The sequence below is a fragment of the Strongylocentrotus purpuratus genome, unplaced genomic scaffold (genome assembly GCF_000002235.5).
Source record: "Strongylocentrotus purpuratus isolate Spur 01 unplaced genomic scaffold, Spur_5.0 spur5_scaffold_3, whole genome shotgun sequence".
NCBI lineage: Eukaryota > Metazoa > Echinodermata > Echinoidea > Camarodonta > Strongylocentrotidae > Strongylocentrotus > Strongylocentrotus purpuratus.
In genome coordinates this window covers 27167793-27183011 of record NW_022145609.1, presented here as the reverse complement: position 1 = coordinate 27183011, position 15219 = coordinate 27167793, and the positions used below count along the sequence as shown (strand labels likewise).

At 37.5% G+C, this 15219-nt stretch overlaps 1 protein-coding gene across 1 annotated transcript; it reads right to left on the bottom strand.

Moving 5' to 3' along the window:
* Positions 1 to 6313: 6313 nt before the first annotated feature.
* LOC105447628 lies at positions 6314 to 14839 on the bottom strand (the record flags this gene model as incomplete). Its single annotated transcript, XM_030995861.1, has 3 exons — positions 6314 to 8982; positions 10151 to 10220; positions 14786 to 14839. Coding segments are annotated over 3 exons (2793 nt in total), but the record flags the coding sequence as incomplete, so codon positions are not given.
* Between the last annotated feature and the right edge of the window lie 380 nt (positions 14840 to 15219).

Sequence of the window (15219 nt, the reverse complement as noted above, 5' to 3'; positions counted from 1 at the left end):
TTTTGATGGATGCTTTTTTGTATCTCTTTCCCATTGATGTGGATGGAGAAGAAAAAAAACTTCTGTTGCTGTGCTGTTTTTCTGTGAATAAAACCTTCAGAAAAATATTGCTTTGTACCAATTTTGTTCTCATTTGAGCATAATTAAGTATTGTAGATATGATGATGATAATGGTTGTGATGGTGATGTTGATTATAATGATGGTAATCGAAAAAAGTAAGTTATGACACTGAAATTAATATTAATGATGATGATGATGATGGTGATTATAATGATGATGTTGATGATGATGATGATGTTGATGATGATGTTGATGATGATGGTGATTATGATGATGATGATGATTATTATTATTATGGTGGTGGTAGCGGTGGTAGTGATTTTGATGGTAAACAAAAGAAAAAACCAACTAGCCATGATACTGATGGTGATAATGATGATTATGATGATGATTATTATTATGGTAATGGGAGAAAAGCGAGCTATGACACTAAATTTGTGACTTGGTAACCTTTTCAGAAGTCCAGGAGGGTGTTTCACAAAGATCCTAAGTTGAACTTATCTCTAAATTGGACTTAAAAATTATGGAAAGCCGTTAGCATCTTTGAAAATATTTTGTAAAAGTTTTTTTAAGAGGCATAAAATGTTGATTCAAATCATTCATAATTTTCTATTATCAAGGAGAATTCATGTTCTTGATGTGGAATTTATAAAAAGTCTAAAATACTTGAATTTTCGCTTTGAACATATTTTATTTTAAGGCTACAAATGGCTCTCCATAATATTTAAGTCCAACTTAATTAGAGTTAAGTTTGACTTAGGATCTTTGTGAAAAAACCCCTGGTCATTGTGCTAAACCTGAATGAGATTAACCGTGCCATTTGGAGTATATTTTGGTACAGAAGGGCAATTTAGTCAAAAACTGACCAAATTACGCCTCGATGTCGTCACACTGAGTGGACGGGCTTGAAATTATTAGTGCGAAGGCGAGTTGTTCAAACTCGCCAAGACGCCTAAAGACAAGCTTCTACGGCTTTTGCCCGAATATCAACTCCTATTAGATTCTGAAATTTGCCAGTGCTCAAATTTTCACTTGTAATATCCGTTTTTCTAACTTTTCTGCTTCTTTCGAAACCAACTTCATTATTAGCATGGACTTCCCCTTTAATGTAATTGCATGTAATGAAGTCACATCTGTTAAAGACATTTCGATAATAATTATCAATTCAGTCCACTCCCCTGTAAGTTAAATTCCCGTGATGTCAAAAGCATGCAGGGGAATACATTTCTAATCAGCGCACTCGGACACTGTATTTTGCCTTCATGAAACCTTCTCCTTTCTGTCCGGTGGCGCTAACTGCGCTACTGTGGCCATCACAAGTTTATGCCACCCTTCTCCGTCCGCTGTTGCTCTTATTGCCTCTGACAGCTTTTCCCCTGTCCATATTAATTGATTTTGGTCTTTCATATCACTACATTGCTTGTATATATCCGCTTTGTATTAACTTGAATGTCAAGAAAGAGATGTATTTTTAAATGCTAAAATTAAAGGTAATATATAAGTATTTTGTTATACATAGGCCTATCTTAAATAAGATGACTACAGTAGATCTGAAGCTCTGTACATAGTACATGTTGTTTAGATGATTAAAAACGATGTTAAGTTTCACTCATCGTTTTATTTCGATTTCCTTTTGCTTTCAAATCAACTCTATTAAAATTTAGAGAACAAGGATTTGTTTGCAACACAAGATATACAAAATATTATATGGTACAGTTTTAAGGTCAGCTAGTTTATTTCTAAGTCAAAAATAAATTGATAAAAGTACATAGAACGCTTTTGACGTATATCAATTTGATTAAGAACTAAATTATACAATTAAATTGACACATTACATTCTCTGTAATCTAAACAATGCACTCATTAGAGAAAGTTATTAGTTTAGAAATGACAAAGAAAACTAGAATCACATAACAGGAACAAAATGCAGGAAAAAAACCCTGAAAGAGTATCATCTGGTGATTTGTTGCATTTTCTCAGGCATACAACAATACTGCTTCCTTCCACTTCAACAAATTATCTACAATTCCCCATGGAATGGATGCTCGGGAATACGAAAAATCCGTAAAATACTCCCCCATTTCTCTCTAAATGTAATATACATGCACTCTTTGTTTTACTCCAATGATAAACACTTGTATCATCAAGCATACTTCATATTTACAAGATTATAAATGATTGCATATCTCTATGATATAAATAGATTCACTATATTTCAGTAGTATGATGTTCACTTACAATACAAATTAAAGACTTTTGTATGTACAAAGTTTTGTTCGAAGTTTAAATTAATACAAATTCAAAATCATTCTTTCAATTCATGATTTTCAGAATAAAATCTTTGCAAAAACATGTCGATAAACTATATTTACATTCTTTGTAACGAGGCAGTTTATCTTAAGCATCTAAAAACCATAAAGATGTATCAAATTTGCATAGTTTTACACAGAGAGTTGTTCAAATCTTGAGAGTAACTATTTTGCGATGAGCTTGAATATAAAATAATAAAAACACATAGATTATAAATGTTAACAACATTACTTTGAAATACAGACGCGTTTTATGAGCATTATAGATGCATTGATAAGAAATGACACTTTGTAAATTACACTTTGTTCTTGGTCACATAAAACTGAGGTTTCTTCTTTGATAATCCAATGTTATGGGTCATTCTGAAATAGATGTATCAATATCGCATAGTAACATACTATGAGAATATTGTCTAAATTTAGAAATGAATTACAACTTGACTAAACCAAAAAAGGATATAATGAATATCAACATTTTCAGATGGATAAAACTAAAGATGCGTAGAAAAGTGGCATTGATAATTTGCAAACTAATCAGTTTGTTCTAGGATATGATATATCAAAATACATAATCTTTATTGCGCTTGCTTTAATAATTGCACTTGAGTATATTTGAGCCATAATCATCATACATTTTCTATAAAACAAAAGAGGAAAGAACTGTGAAATACTTCCAGTGAATAGATCGCCCGACGGTCAAGTTGATATATTTTGACCCGTATTTTGGCATGTTTGATGTAGGTCTACGTGCTAACTTCAGGACATGGTCACAAGTCATTAGCGGGGAACAAATTTCATTCATGCATTTACAAGACGTTGAATCATATTCCGATGACACTGTATTTGCACATATGTTAATTTCAAGAAAGTGGCTTTAAACTCGTAATTCCCGTTTCAAATTTGGTACTGTGTACTCTATAATCCACTTTAAGAATTTAATTTAGATTTTAGAAGAGTAAACAGAACATGCAGCAAAACAGGATTATCATTGTTTATCGAGATAAAAAAATGCGTCCGTTTTAAAATAACACACTATCATTTACAATAATTTTCACTCCAAAAACTCACAATTTACAAGCATTTTTGTGCAGCAATCCTCACTATCTAAACAACATTTAGAAAAGTATTAATTGGCATTGGCTAGACCATGATGATACATTCGGTTGTCACAATACGTCGTGTAATAAGAAAGACATTCATAGTGGGTAAAAATATTGATATTACATGATTAATAAACTGAATATGTAAACTACTATACTATACACATTCAAGGCATAAGGTTCATCGCTTACTATGGCGAATCGGACGGTATACGGTTTGACAAATTAATACATCTTCTCATTTCAAATCAAATTGAAAGACTATGGAACGGTAAAAATGACATAAAGTAGGTGAAGTATGTCGAAATAGATGCAATATCTATATTGCACCGCTTGAAGGAAAATGGAACCGAATTCCATGCATGCATTATTATATTGCGCTTGAATTGTTATTCTCTAAAACGGCTGAAAATGCAACTAACCTTATGAATCAAAAACTTGAAATTGGATGACATCCTGTCGAAATAATTTACAAAAAATGTAGGTTAACATTACACATTACCTTTTAGCAATTGCACATCATTTTCTTGAAATAAAGAATACATTACGAAAAATGTTATGTCTTACTCAAGTGACTGAAATTTAGATATTCTTTCAACCCTCTCGTACATTTTGGGGTATTACAAATTGGGTAGGCAGGGGCGTAGACAACGGGGGGATGAGGGGGATGCATCCCCCCACCTCACAAGGTGGGGGGGGGGGGGTGGCATGTACAATCATCCCCCCAGGTTTTGGGGAATGATATTTGCTTACTTAATAAGTCATAATGATGATAATAATAGTAATAATAATAATGATAACAATTATAATATTAATAATAATAATAATTATGATGATGATAATAATAATCCTCATCATTATTGTAATTGTGTTTATTGTTATTAGCCGCATTCACACGGTGAAAGCCAATTCAGACGGTAAAAAAAGAGAAAATCTTACAAGTATTTTGTGGTTATCTTGTGGTTTGGAAACCACAAGATAACCACAAGATTAAACAGGCGCGGATCTACGGGGGGGGGTTTAGGGGGTTAACCCCCCCCTTGGGCGGCCCAAAAAACAAAAAAAAAAAAAAAAAAGAAAAGAAAAAAAGAAAGAAAAAAGAACGCACGCTGGAGAGAAACCCTTTCAAGTGCAAATATTGTGAGAAGATATTCAACTCATCTGGTAACTTAATCAAACACATGATAACTCTGGATATAACTGTGTATTTAACTGTTACTTGATTTAAAAAGACGTTATCATGCACTGCTTTTTATGGTCTCCATTGTGTTAATAGATGCCAGGAAAACATCACTTACGGGTTTCAAATAAACACCCCCCAAAAAATCGGCTCGCCGCTTCGCGGCTCGTGGACGATGCTCCGCATCGTCATTATTGGTCACCCCCCCCTTAGCAAAAAGCTAGATCCGCCCCTGAGTCATCCCCAGGTGTACGAACCTGTCTACGCCACTGTGGGTAGGGGTGTGATGCCCCTATTAAAACATCTTTATAGGGGCTGACTATTGTGAAATTAATGATTGCACAATTGATACAAATATTTGTAACTCTTGCTGTAAAAGTAAGGATTTTCTCGATCCCCTTTTGTGCCCTTGTTCGGATACCTTCTAGCAGTGGCGGATCCAGGGGGGGGGAGGGGGCCCGGGGGGCCCGGGCCCTCCCCCCCCCCCCTTGAGAAAAAAACCATGTAAAATCACGTGATTTTTACGATTTTTGGGGGTTGGGCCCCCTCCCCTGGCGCTCAAGGGGGGGGGGGGGTGCAAATTGAATTTTTTTTGAGGATCAAAAAAAAAAAAATGTGCTCACTACCCCCCCCCCCCCCCCCCCCCCCCCCCCCCCCCCCCCCACTGAGCGACTTTTCGGCCGGCGCGATTTTCAAATTTTCGGGAGCAAAAAAAAAAAAAGTTGGGCCCCCTCCCCTAAGAAATCCTGGATCCGCGCCTGCCTTCTAGTATAGGTATTTAGACAAACAACCTATTCAAACTGGCCCAGTGACGTCATGAATGCAAAGTGACTAAGATGGATATCGGCAAAATATGCAAACTTAAAAAAGGGCTCCCATGGGTTGTTAAGTTCGAAAACTCTTTTATAATAATAATTATAATAATAATACAATTAGTAGTAGTATTATTATTGGTGTTATTATTTTTTTTTATTCCTTCCTAATTATTAGGAGCAGTATTATTGTTTTTATTATTATTAATAATAATGAGAAATAAAAAAAAACAATGATGATAATAAAAATAATAATATAAAAAAATATTTAATAAAAATAATAATAATAATGATAATAGTCATGATATTAATGATAATGATAATGACAATCTTGTGTTTACGCCGGCTCAAACCAAAGTTGGATACGCCCCTATATCTTTTAACGTAGGTATGGCTCCAGACCACGTAGACAAGATGGGCATAATGAGTGCTATATAATGTCTCTGAATGATCAACTTTGAATAGATCACTTCATTTTATAATGAAAATGGTTACTATAGTGTTGCCAAAGCACCAACAAGACGTATAATTTATGAGCTGGTTACCAATAGATGAATTTTGGCAAAGTGCAGTCTGATAAAATACCACTTTGTTATTGAAAATTGGATGTGGATTTATTTTCTTGCATATTTTCTGGTTATTTCCATATTCTTTGTGTGATAAAATAATAAAGCGGAAGATGCTTCTGTTTTAAATCATGCCTATACTATCTTTAGTAAAAGGCATTTATAGTTGAACAAAAATATCAGCAACTAGCTTCTTGCTTGCAATATAATTTTCAGTTGTTTTCTGTGAGAAATTTATTTTTATCTTCAAAGCCCGATTGGAACGCAAAATTGAACAGGCAAAATTTATTTCTGGACTAAACCCTCTTTGTCAGAAATAAAAGCTTTCGGTTCCGTCTTTAAAACGAGGAAGTCAGATCGCTTTACCCCGAAATACTTGATCGCTCTGTTGACTGTTTTAAGTTCCTGATCTCCATGCATGAGGTGCTGGTGTCTTGTGTGGACCCCTATCTTCCTGCAGATGATCTCCTTGACTTTGGCGACACAGTGCCAAGGCTGGACGTCATACATCAAGACCTTCCCGTTCTCGTCCAGGATCAAGATGTTCCCATGGTGAAGGTGGACTGGTCCACCTTGCGAGAGCTCTTCTATTATGGGGACTTGGTCGTCTAAGAGTCGCCCATGCTGCACAAGCTTCTGAAGCGGGACGTGGATGCCACGGAACTTGCAGATCTGTTCTTTGATCTTGTGGCATTCGGCCTGTGGGTCTATGGTCAAGGTGAAGGTCTCTCTGGTTGGCTCCACCACGATGGGTAAGACAAAAGAGACAAAGATCCGCGAACCTTCGGTGACTCGGTAGTGCCCCAGTGGTCTCTGATCAGCCATGGTCGTTGCTCCGTACGTCAGAACTTGATAGTCAACGTGGATCCGGGTTTCTTCGTAGATACGACCCTTAACAGAAGCAACTGTATCAAGGTCTTCCACGGTAAGGCCAATGAGACGATCGTGGAAGAGAACCACGACTATATCGTAACGTAATCTCAGGAAGAGTTCTGTTCCTGGATGAATGTGATAATCACTGAGGTGATATTTGTTCTGCAACTCTATGTCGCCGTAGAAGAGATTCTGCTGGTGTGGAGGAATGCCTTCTGACTTATAAATGCGCGTCTTTGCAGCTGCTATAGTCTCAACTTCGTCAAACTCAATCTTCCTTGAGATAGCGCTGTTCATCCTAACGATGAGAGTCAGGTTGCCTTTTGGAAGAGCCAATCGTAAATCAAGGACTCCACTTGCCAGGCTTTCTGTTGGCGGCAGCAAAGAGGTGTCCGGCAAGAGTTTGCTGTTGAAATAAAATTGTTGCCAAGGAATTGGTATCCCCTCTCTCCTGTAGATGATGTTTTTCATTTCTCCGATGTTCTTGACGTTACCCGTTCTGACAGTGAAGGCCTGGTTGCGATGATGGGCGCTTAGGGTTCCTCTCTGGAGAATTTTGTACTCTCCGGGATGAGCATCAGAAAAGCCACTTTCTGGGGTCGAGCTGTTGTCAAAAGGTATTTGACTATAGTGCTTACCTTGTTGTCTTAAAGACGGAGTCTGTGTCTCCGAGACATCTTCTAAAACCATCTCGTGATCGCCACTATCTCTCAGTTGATTATCACTTCGGTATATGAGAGGAAATGACCGTTGTTCCTCGTCCTTCAAGCGTTCCTCTCGTTCTCTGATGTGTTGTTCTTTCTTGTGAAGATCGGTTATTTTCAGCAAGAGTTCATCTTCTTTACTCGTCATCGACGAAATCAATTTCTCTCTTTTGTCTTTCTGTTCCATTTCAGCCTCGCGCACGCTTTGAGCCAATTCGATTCGATGTTGCTCCATCTCGATGGCCTTGATAGAGCGCTCGATCTTGTCCTGATCTTGCAAGTGTTTGTCCAATGCACCCTTCACTGTACGCCATTCCTTCTCTTTGATTTGCAATTCGCGCTCTTTTGTTTTGAGCTCCATGTCACGTTCCCTCAAACTTTTCCGTTCCCTTTCAAGTTCATTCCTAATCTTTGCAGCCTCGCCATGCCATTTTTTCTTTTCAGAAGAGAACTGTTTCTTTTCTTTCTCAAACTCGCCCGTCTCACGACTTTTTTGACTCAGTCCTCGTTCCTTCTCTTCAAGTTCTGCCTGTCTTTGTTCATTATCTTCCTCCATCTCCTCCAACTGCTCCTCTTTCCTCAGCAGCTCTGCCTCATCCTTCCGTAAGGCCACCAGGGTTATGCCCACTTCTCTTTCTTTGACATCAATGTCCATCTTCTTCTCCGAGAGCTTCAATGCTACTTCATCATTCTTTCTCTTAAGATTATTCAGGGTTTCTCGCTTCTTTTCCAAATCATTCATCGCCTTCACAAGGTTGGTCTCCTTATCCTTGAGTTCCTCAAGGTTTCTGGTCAAGAGATCTTCTTTGTCAGCGATGATGGATTCACGAACGGTCAGCGCTCGGTCGCGACGTTTCAACTCCTCGTCCTTTTTGCTCTGTGAGTGAACTCTACCTTCAAATGACTTATCCTTGTCCAGGACTTCTAGTAGTTGTCTCTCCACGTCAGCCTGTTGCCTCCTGACCTTGGCCACCCTCTGATCAAGCTCCAGCTCTCTCCTCCTCAACTCGATCTCCCTGTCCGCCATCATGGACTCCTTAGTCTCCAGCTCCTCATGGAGGCCCTTAAGCTTACGCTCCCGTGACCTTCTCTGCTCGGCCTCCTTCAAGTTCTTCCCTTCTTTTTCTTGTTTGAGAGTTTCCAGCTCTGATCGCAGACTGTAAGATTCTCGGAGAGCGATTCGCAGTTTATTTTCCAAGTCCGTCTTTTCATTTTCTAAGGCCTTGGTGCGATCTTCGGTCCTCCTGATCTTCGAGTTCGCCTCACCGATCACCTCGACAGCCCGGTCGAGCTGGGAATGGTAGTCCATTTCACCATCAGAGGGTCCCTTGAAAGGATCTCCATCATTCGACAGCTTCCCATTTGTTAAGGAATCTCCTACAACGAAAGAGGGGGATATGAGGACATAAAAATATTTTCCTATTGTCGACAATACTAGTTTAATTTCCAATCAAATTATGATGACCATGAAAAATTATGATCATTCAACAATGAACAATTGGAACAATTTTGCCACAAAAGTATTGTTAGTCAATATTATTGACTTCAGTTTAACGTTAATACGAAGTTTTTTCTCCTATAATTGACCCTATTGGCATCAACGATGGTTTTCTGACCTTCAAAAGACTTGGCAATCGATATGAAAAATGTTTCACGTATTCCGACAATCTTGCTAGAATAAAGACATGTTGCATGTGAATGGTTGTCTTGTAATTGACATCGTTTATTTTGGTGCGAATTGGCAAACTCTGTCACCCGATTCCTAACGCGAACCAATAACATGTTTTTGGATATAAAGATGTCATATCAATATGTCAGTTTCATTTACATCGCTTTTTTGGAACGAAATAACAAATTATATCTATGTCACCCGTTTCTTGATACGAGTTCAAAACATGATTTTGTATGAAATGAAAATATCGATTATATTCTTAATAAACCATTTGACATAAATATTTCCGGATAAAGCCAATAACAGTGCATTCTAACCGCCTTCGTCAAAAGGCAAATTGCGGTTCTAAAAACAAGCATGTTTCGTAAATAAATTGTGCCACCCCCCCCCCCCTTTCTCTCCCTCTCTCTCTCTCTCTTTCTCCCTCTCTCTCTCTCCACCAGACTTGCGGTATTGTGAAACTGCTATTTAAAAATGATAATTATTGTAATAGACTGTAATTATTGTAATAGACTGTAATTATTGTAATAGACTGTAATTATTGTAATAGACTGTAATTATCGTTATAGACTGTAATTATTGTAATAGACTGTAATTATTGTAATAGACTTCCCCATGTTTTTTTATATTTGTTCTCCTTTCCTTCATTCCCTCTCTGACAATCTATTTCTCTCTGCCTCGCAATCATTCTGGTGCTGTCGACAAAGCTAATCACTACCGCTTTGGGGGAAGAGGACCAGAATGTAATGATAAGTCACAGGGGAAGAGGACCAGAATATAATGATAAATTACATTCTGGTCCTCTTCTCCCAAAGCGGTAGTAATTAGCTTTGTTAAAAGTACAAGAATTAAGATAATTATTCAAGTACCCACCGCTTTTCCCCTTGTTGTTGGTGCGTCCTTTCATTCCGTTTGTCTGCCTCACACCCCTCCCACCGACTCCCTTCGTTGCTAAAATAGGAGAGAAATGAAAAAGAAAATTTATGAAGCATAATAGGTGGAACCAGGAATAAAAGCGGCAATTTTTTTAGGGTAACGATGAGGAAAAAAGAACCTCTTTGGCAGAGAAATAACGTTGCTTCTTTCTTCCGAGCTGATTGATTGATTGATTATTATTTGCCAAGCCTCCAACATACAACAATATAAAAGAATAACGGATCAAAAATCAAGTCAACTTGAACAGGATAACCCACGAAAGCTTGAGAGCTTGTTTTCAGTGGGGTCCCCGAAATACATGTACAAAATAAGTAAGTCAAAATCGTATTATCAACAGACATATACTTAAGATTTTTTTTTAAATTAAAGATTATAATGATGATAATTATAATAACAACATTAAACTGATAATGATAGAAATGATAATAAGTGCTATAAGAATATTAGGAAAATATTTTTTAAAAAAAAAGAAGAAGAAGAAAAGAAGAAGAAAAAGAAGAGAGAGAAGAAGAAAAAGAAGAGGAGGATGAGGAGGAGGAAGAGGAGGAAAATATTGATGAATGTGTTGAATTTCTATAACGTACAAAGACATAAGTATATACAAAAATAAAAAGTATGTTCTGTGTTCTATTTTCTCTGTTCTACATGAGTCTATTTTAACTGTTATGCATTACTTTCTCACACAATAGTTTTACTCAGATCAACATGACAGTAGGCCGACGCTTTCACTGCTCGCAAAATGGATTATTTCCTAAAAGAGAGTTCCACTTCATCAAATTTAATTCTGAAAGACCGTGACAGTCTCTTTTTACAATCCGGTGACAATAGCCTTTATACGGTGTAAAATTATGGACAATTTGGAATATTGAATAATGTGTGCAAGGGTAGAATGATTTCTATTGCACTTTTCTTTCATTTCACACGACGTGTAATATTTTTTTCATTTTACTTTCCCCTTAATATTTTCTGTCCATTAATTTAGATGGTATTATCCGATTACAAGAAATGGGTATATTTATACGCCCAGATCAAATTAAGGGGAAGGACGCTACATTCGGATGTGTTGCATGAAAGGTGGAAAGATCTTAATTTTGTATATAAAAAGGGGGTGGTAGCACAATTCCGACGATTACGAAAATTGTCTTGCTAAAAATATTGATAATAAAATATAAAATATAACATAATAAAACATTTATGTGGAATGGTTGTAATGGGAAGATATACAAAACACATTAGTATATCACTTTATCAATACCCTGTCCATTGGCGTATCAAAGTTGTCAAATTTGGGGCACGAGGGGCATATACCCCATCCCATCGAATGAGAGAGACGGGGGGGGGGGGAGTGAGAGGGGGGGTGATGAGAAAGGAGGATTGGAAGGGGGAAGAAGAAAAAATTATACGACCACCATTTTAGACCTCCCAGCTAAGTCGCCACATTAAACGTCGAATTTCTTCCATCTATTAAGACTTGTACCCCCTCCCTCCCCAATGACTGAACTGCCGCTGTGCCACTGGCCCTGTCTATTAAATAGTCTGTTACTTAGCCGCCCACCAATCAGCGTGGCCAGTGAAAAAAATACAATTATGCTAGGGGAGCAGCGAAAATTATGCTAAATCGCCAAAAATTATGCCAAACCCCCAGAAATCGAATTTTTCAGGAAATAGTCCAATTATGCAAGGCATAATGCCAGATTCTAAAAGGGTCAAAATGATGCCCCGTTGCACAAAACTTACCATTGACGGTAACTTTGCCATCAATGGTAACTACCATGGAAACCTTGATTTTGATTGGCTGTTGAGCCCTGTTACCATGGTAGTTGCCATTGGTGGCAAAGTTAACATCAATGGTAAGTTTTGTGCAACGGGGCCCAGGCAACGTTGCCACTAATCAAAGGTTTATGATGATCAAGTACAATAAACTGGGCGATGAATATCTAGGGCAGTCACAATAGGAGAAGGCTATGATTGGCTGATGGCGGATGTTAATAGTTTTGGTTGTTTTCGACAAAAGGGATGGTTCGGCTCGAAGGCAGGAATCATGATATTCTGAGTGTCATGACAACATCATGAATTGTTAAAGTCATTCGAAGTGGTTTTACTCAAGAGCTGCATTGTCTTCGTTCATTACAAACGTCTACACAATTGGGCAGGGTCATCCGATGAAATATCGCCGGCTTCTTGGCTTCTCTCTCTCTCTCTCTCTCTCTCTCTCTCTCTCTATGTATATCTATCCCTCTAACTCTCATTCCTCATATAAATATTTTCCCTCCTCATATTTGTTAGATATTTGTCTCCCATTATATCTTTCTCTCTGTATTATTATTATAATTATTACTACTATTATTATTTTCTTTATCATTATAATTACTAAAATTCTAATTCTATAGGATTTCATGTCCATTTTAACATTTTTTTCATTCAAATTCATTTTTGCACCCTTCAGTTTCGTTTTTTTTAACCCGGGATTTAGCAAATAGTTAATTTAGATATCTGCCAGTCAAGTTATTTAATGGTCAATCAATTTTAACACTGTTTAAATTATCATATTTCATCAATTTTTATAAAAAATATTTGCGGAAGAATTACTGCCATTGCAAGCAAGTTGTATGAAACCTATGACAGCCCCCACCCCCAATTCAAATTTTATGAAATTAGACTTAATGGCCCGAATTCACAAAGGAGGTTTGTCGACAAACCTTGGTTTTCGTACGTCATATGACGCATTTTACGCGTTTTTTACAAACCTGGTTTGTAAAGAACAAAAGGAGGTTTGGCGAAACAAAAGGAGGTTTGAGCTCAAACCTTGGTCCGAGCTCAAACCTTGCTTTGTGAATTCGGGCCATTATGACTTTTGAGTAACAAAATATGATTACTTCAGTTAATTTCTTCAATAAATTTCTTGAATTCTTCAATAAAATATGATTCCTTTGTTCTGCTGACACACAAGGTCACTACCGATAATAATATATCACTCTGAATACCATCTACATGTTGAGAACAAAATTGATTACAGAGTGACAGATCATGAAGCAAAATAAACAGAAATATCAATCGTTGCTAAATAAAAGCATTTTGATTGATGTTCCATGGCACGTTGATAATGATATTCATGAATTTCACCCGCGGACAGATACAAGAGAACTCCTATTTTTCTAATTTGAATCACTCACGTCGTATTGTTAATGCTGTTCGCTTAGGCCTATTCACAGGGGTAGGGAAAAGTCAGACGATTGAAAATTGCTTATAATGCGGGGTACAAATTGAAATGAGAAAAAAGGGCATGCGAATGGTAATATCAAACCGTCGTGGGGTACAGATCAATAGGCATTATTTTGGTAGCACAAAAAATATTGACGGGTCCAGTTTTTAGACGATATACAGAGTGAGTCAAAAAAAAGTTTACACCTAGAAAATTGCTAATTATTATATAAATCATCTATGAACAGTAAATTATTATACATCTTATGAAAGAGTGTTTTATCCCAAATCATTTGGTACCATTTTTGTGTGGTATGTGTTCACGCTTGGGTGAACAGGAGGCATTGTTTGCGAGAGTGCAAAAATCGACTTGCGCCAAAGTAGCCTATGTGATGTCTGAATAAAACAATTGGGATTTGGGTATTAATTCGGTCTTTGCAGATACAAATAACACCCCTAACAAAATTAATCATGCCACACATATCAAATATCGAATATCAAATATCAAGGAACATTTGTGCGCGTGTGCGTGGGTGTGTGTGACTTTGCCCTTTGCAAAAAACATATGCAATGCATTTCATTTGATACATTCAATCCATTCTCTCACTCCACTAATCCCAACATAATACATACTGAAGGCATCACTTTGGCGCAAGTCGATTTTTGCACTCTCGCAAAAAAATGCCACCTTTTCATCCAGGCATGAACACATACCACACACAAATGGTACCAAATGATTTGGGATAAAACACTCTTTCATAAGACGTATAATAATTTACTGTTCATAGATTATTTTAAAAATAATTAGCAATTTTCTAGGTGTAAACTTTTTTTTTACTCATACGGTAGAGGGGATGTAAAACTAAACGTCGTATGATTATGGGCAGAGGCGGCCCTCCCTGGGGTGCCCCAGTGCCCCTTTAATTTTGTAATGTGCTCCTTTTTACATAGGAATAGTGCCCCTTTTACCTTGAAAAGTGCCCCTTCCCCTTTTCAGCTTTGATTAGCGCCCCTTTTATTTGGACACGTTTTAATTCGACATCTTCCCATTTTCCTTTGCAATAAGTGTCCAATTTCCAATCTCATAAGTGCCCTTTTTAATTGCTAGTAAGTGCCCCTTTTCAGGTACGAGAAATGCCTCTTTTTACTTTTGATTAGTGCCCCCTTTACCTCTGATAATTGTCCTATTCAAATCTGAAAGGTGCCTCTTTTACTTTGTCAAGTGCCCCTTGTCCTTTGTAAGAAGTGCCCCTGCTCCTTTTAATAACTACCCCCGTTTTAATTCGGATAAGCGCACCTTATATTTTCACATGAGTGCCCCTTTTCATACTTGTTCATTGCCCCTTTTCAGGTGCGATAAGTGCCTCTTTTCACCTCTGATAATTTCCCTTTTAACAATGATACGTGCCCCTTTTCCTTTTTAATAAGGGACCTATCCCCTTTTCATAAATGCCCCTATTCACCTCTTATAAATGTCCCTATCAAAATCTGATGGGGGGCCCCTTTTCCGTCAACAAATGCCCATTTCCTGTTCTCATGACTGACTTTTTTTTAACCCTGGTAAGTGCCTCTTTTTGAGGGTGTAAGAAGTGCCCCATTTTCACCTCTGACAATTAGCCTTTTAACTTTGACACGTGCTTCTTTTCTTTACTGATAAGTGTCCCCTTTTCCTCTCATCATTAAAGGCGCCCCTGATTTCAAGCGACTAAGAGCAGTTTCCCCCAAAGCTCGCACGCATCTACAGATGATATACTTATGTTACTTATCAAAGGCCTTTTCAGTCTTCCGTTTATGAGAATGTGCTC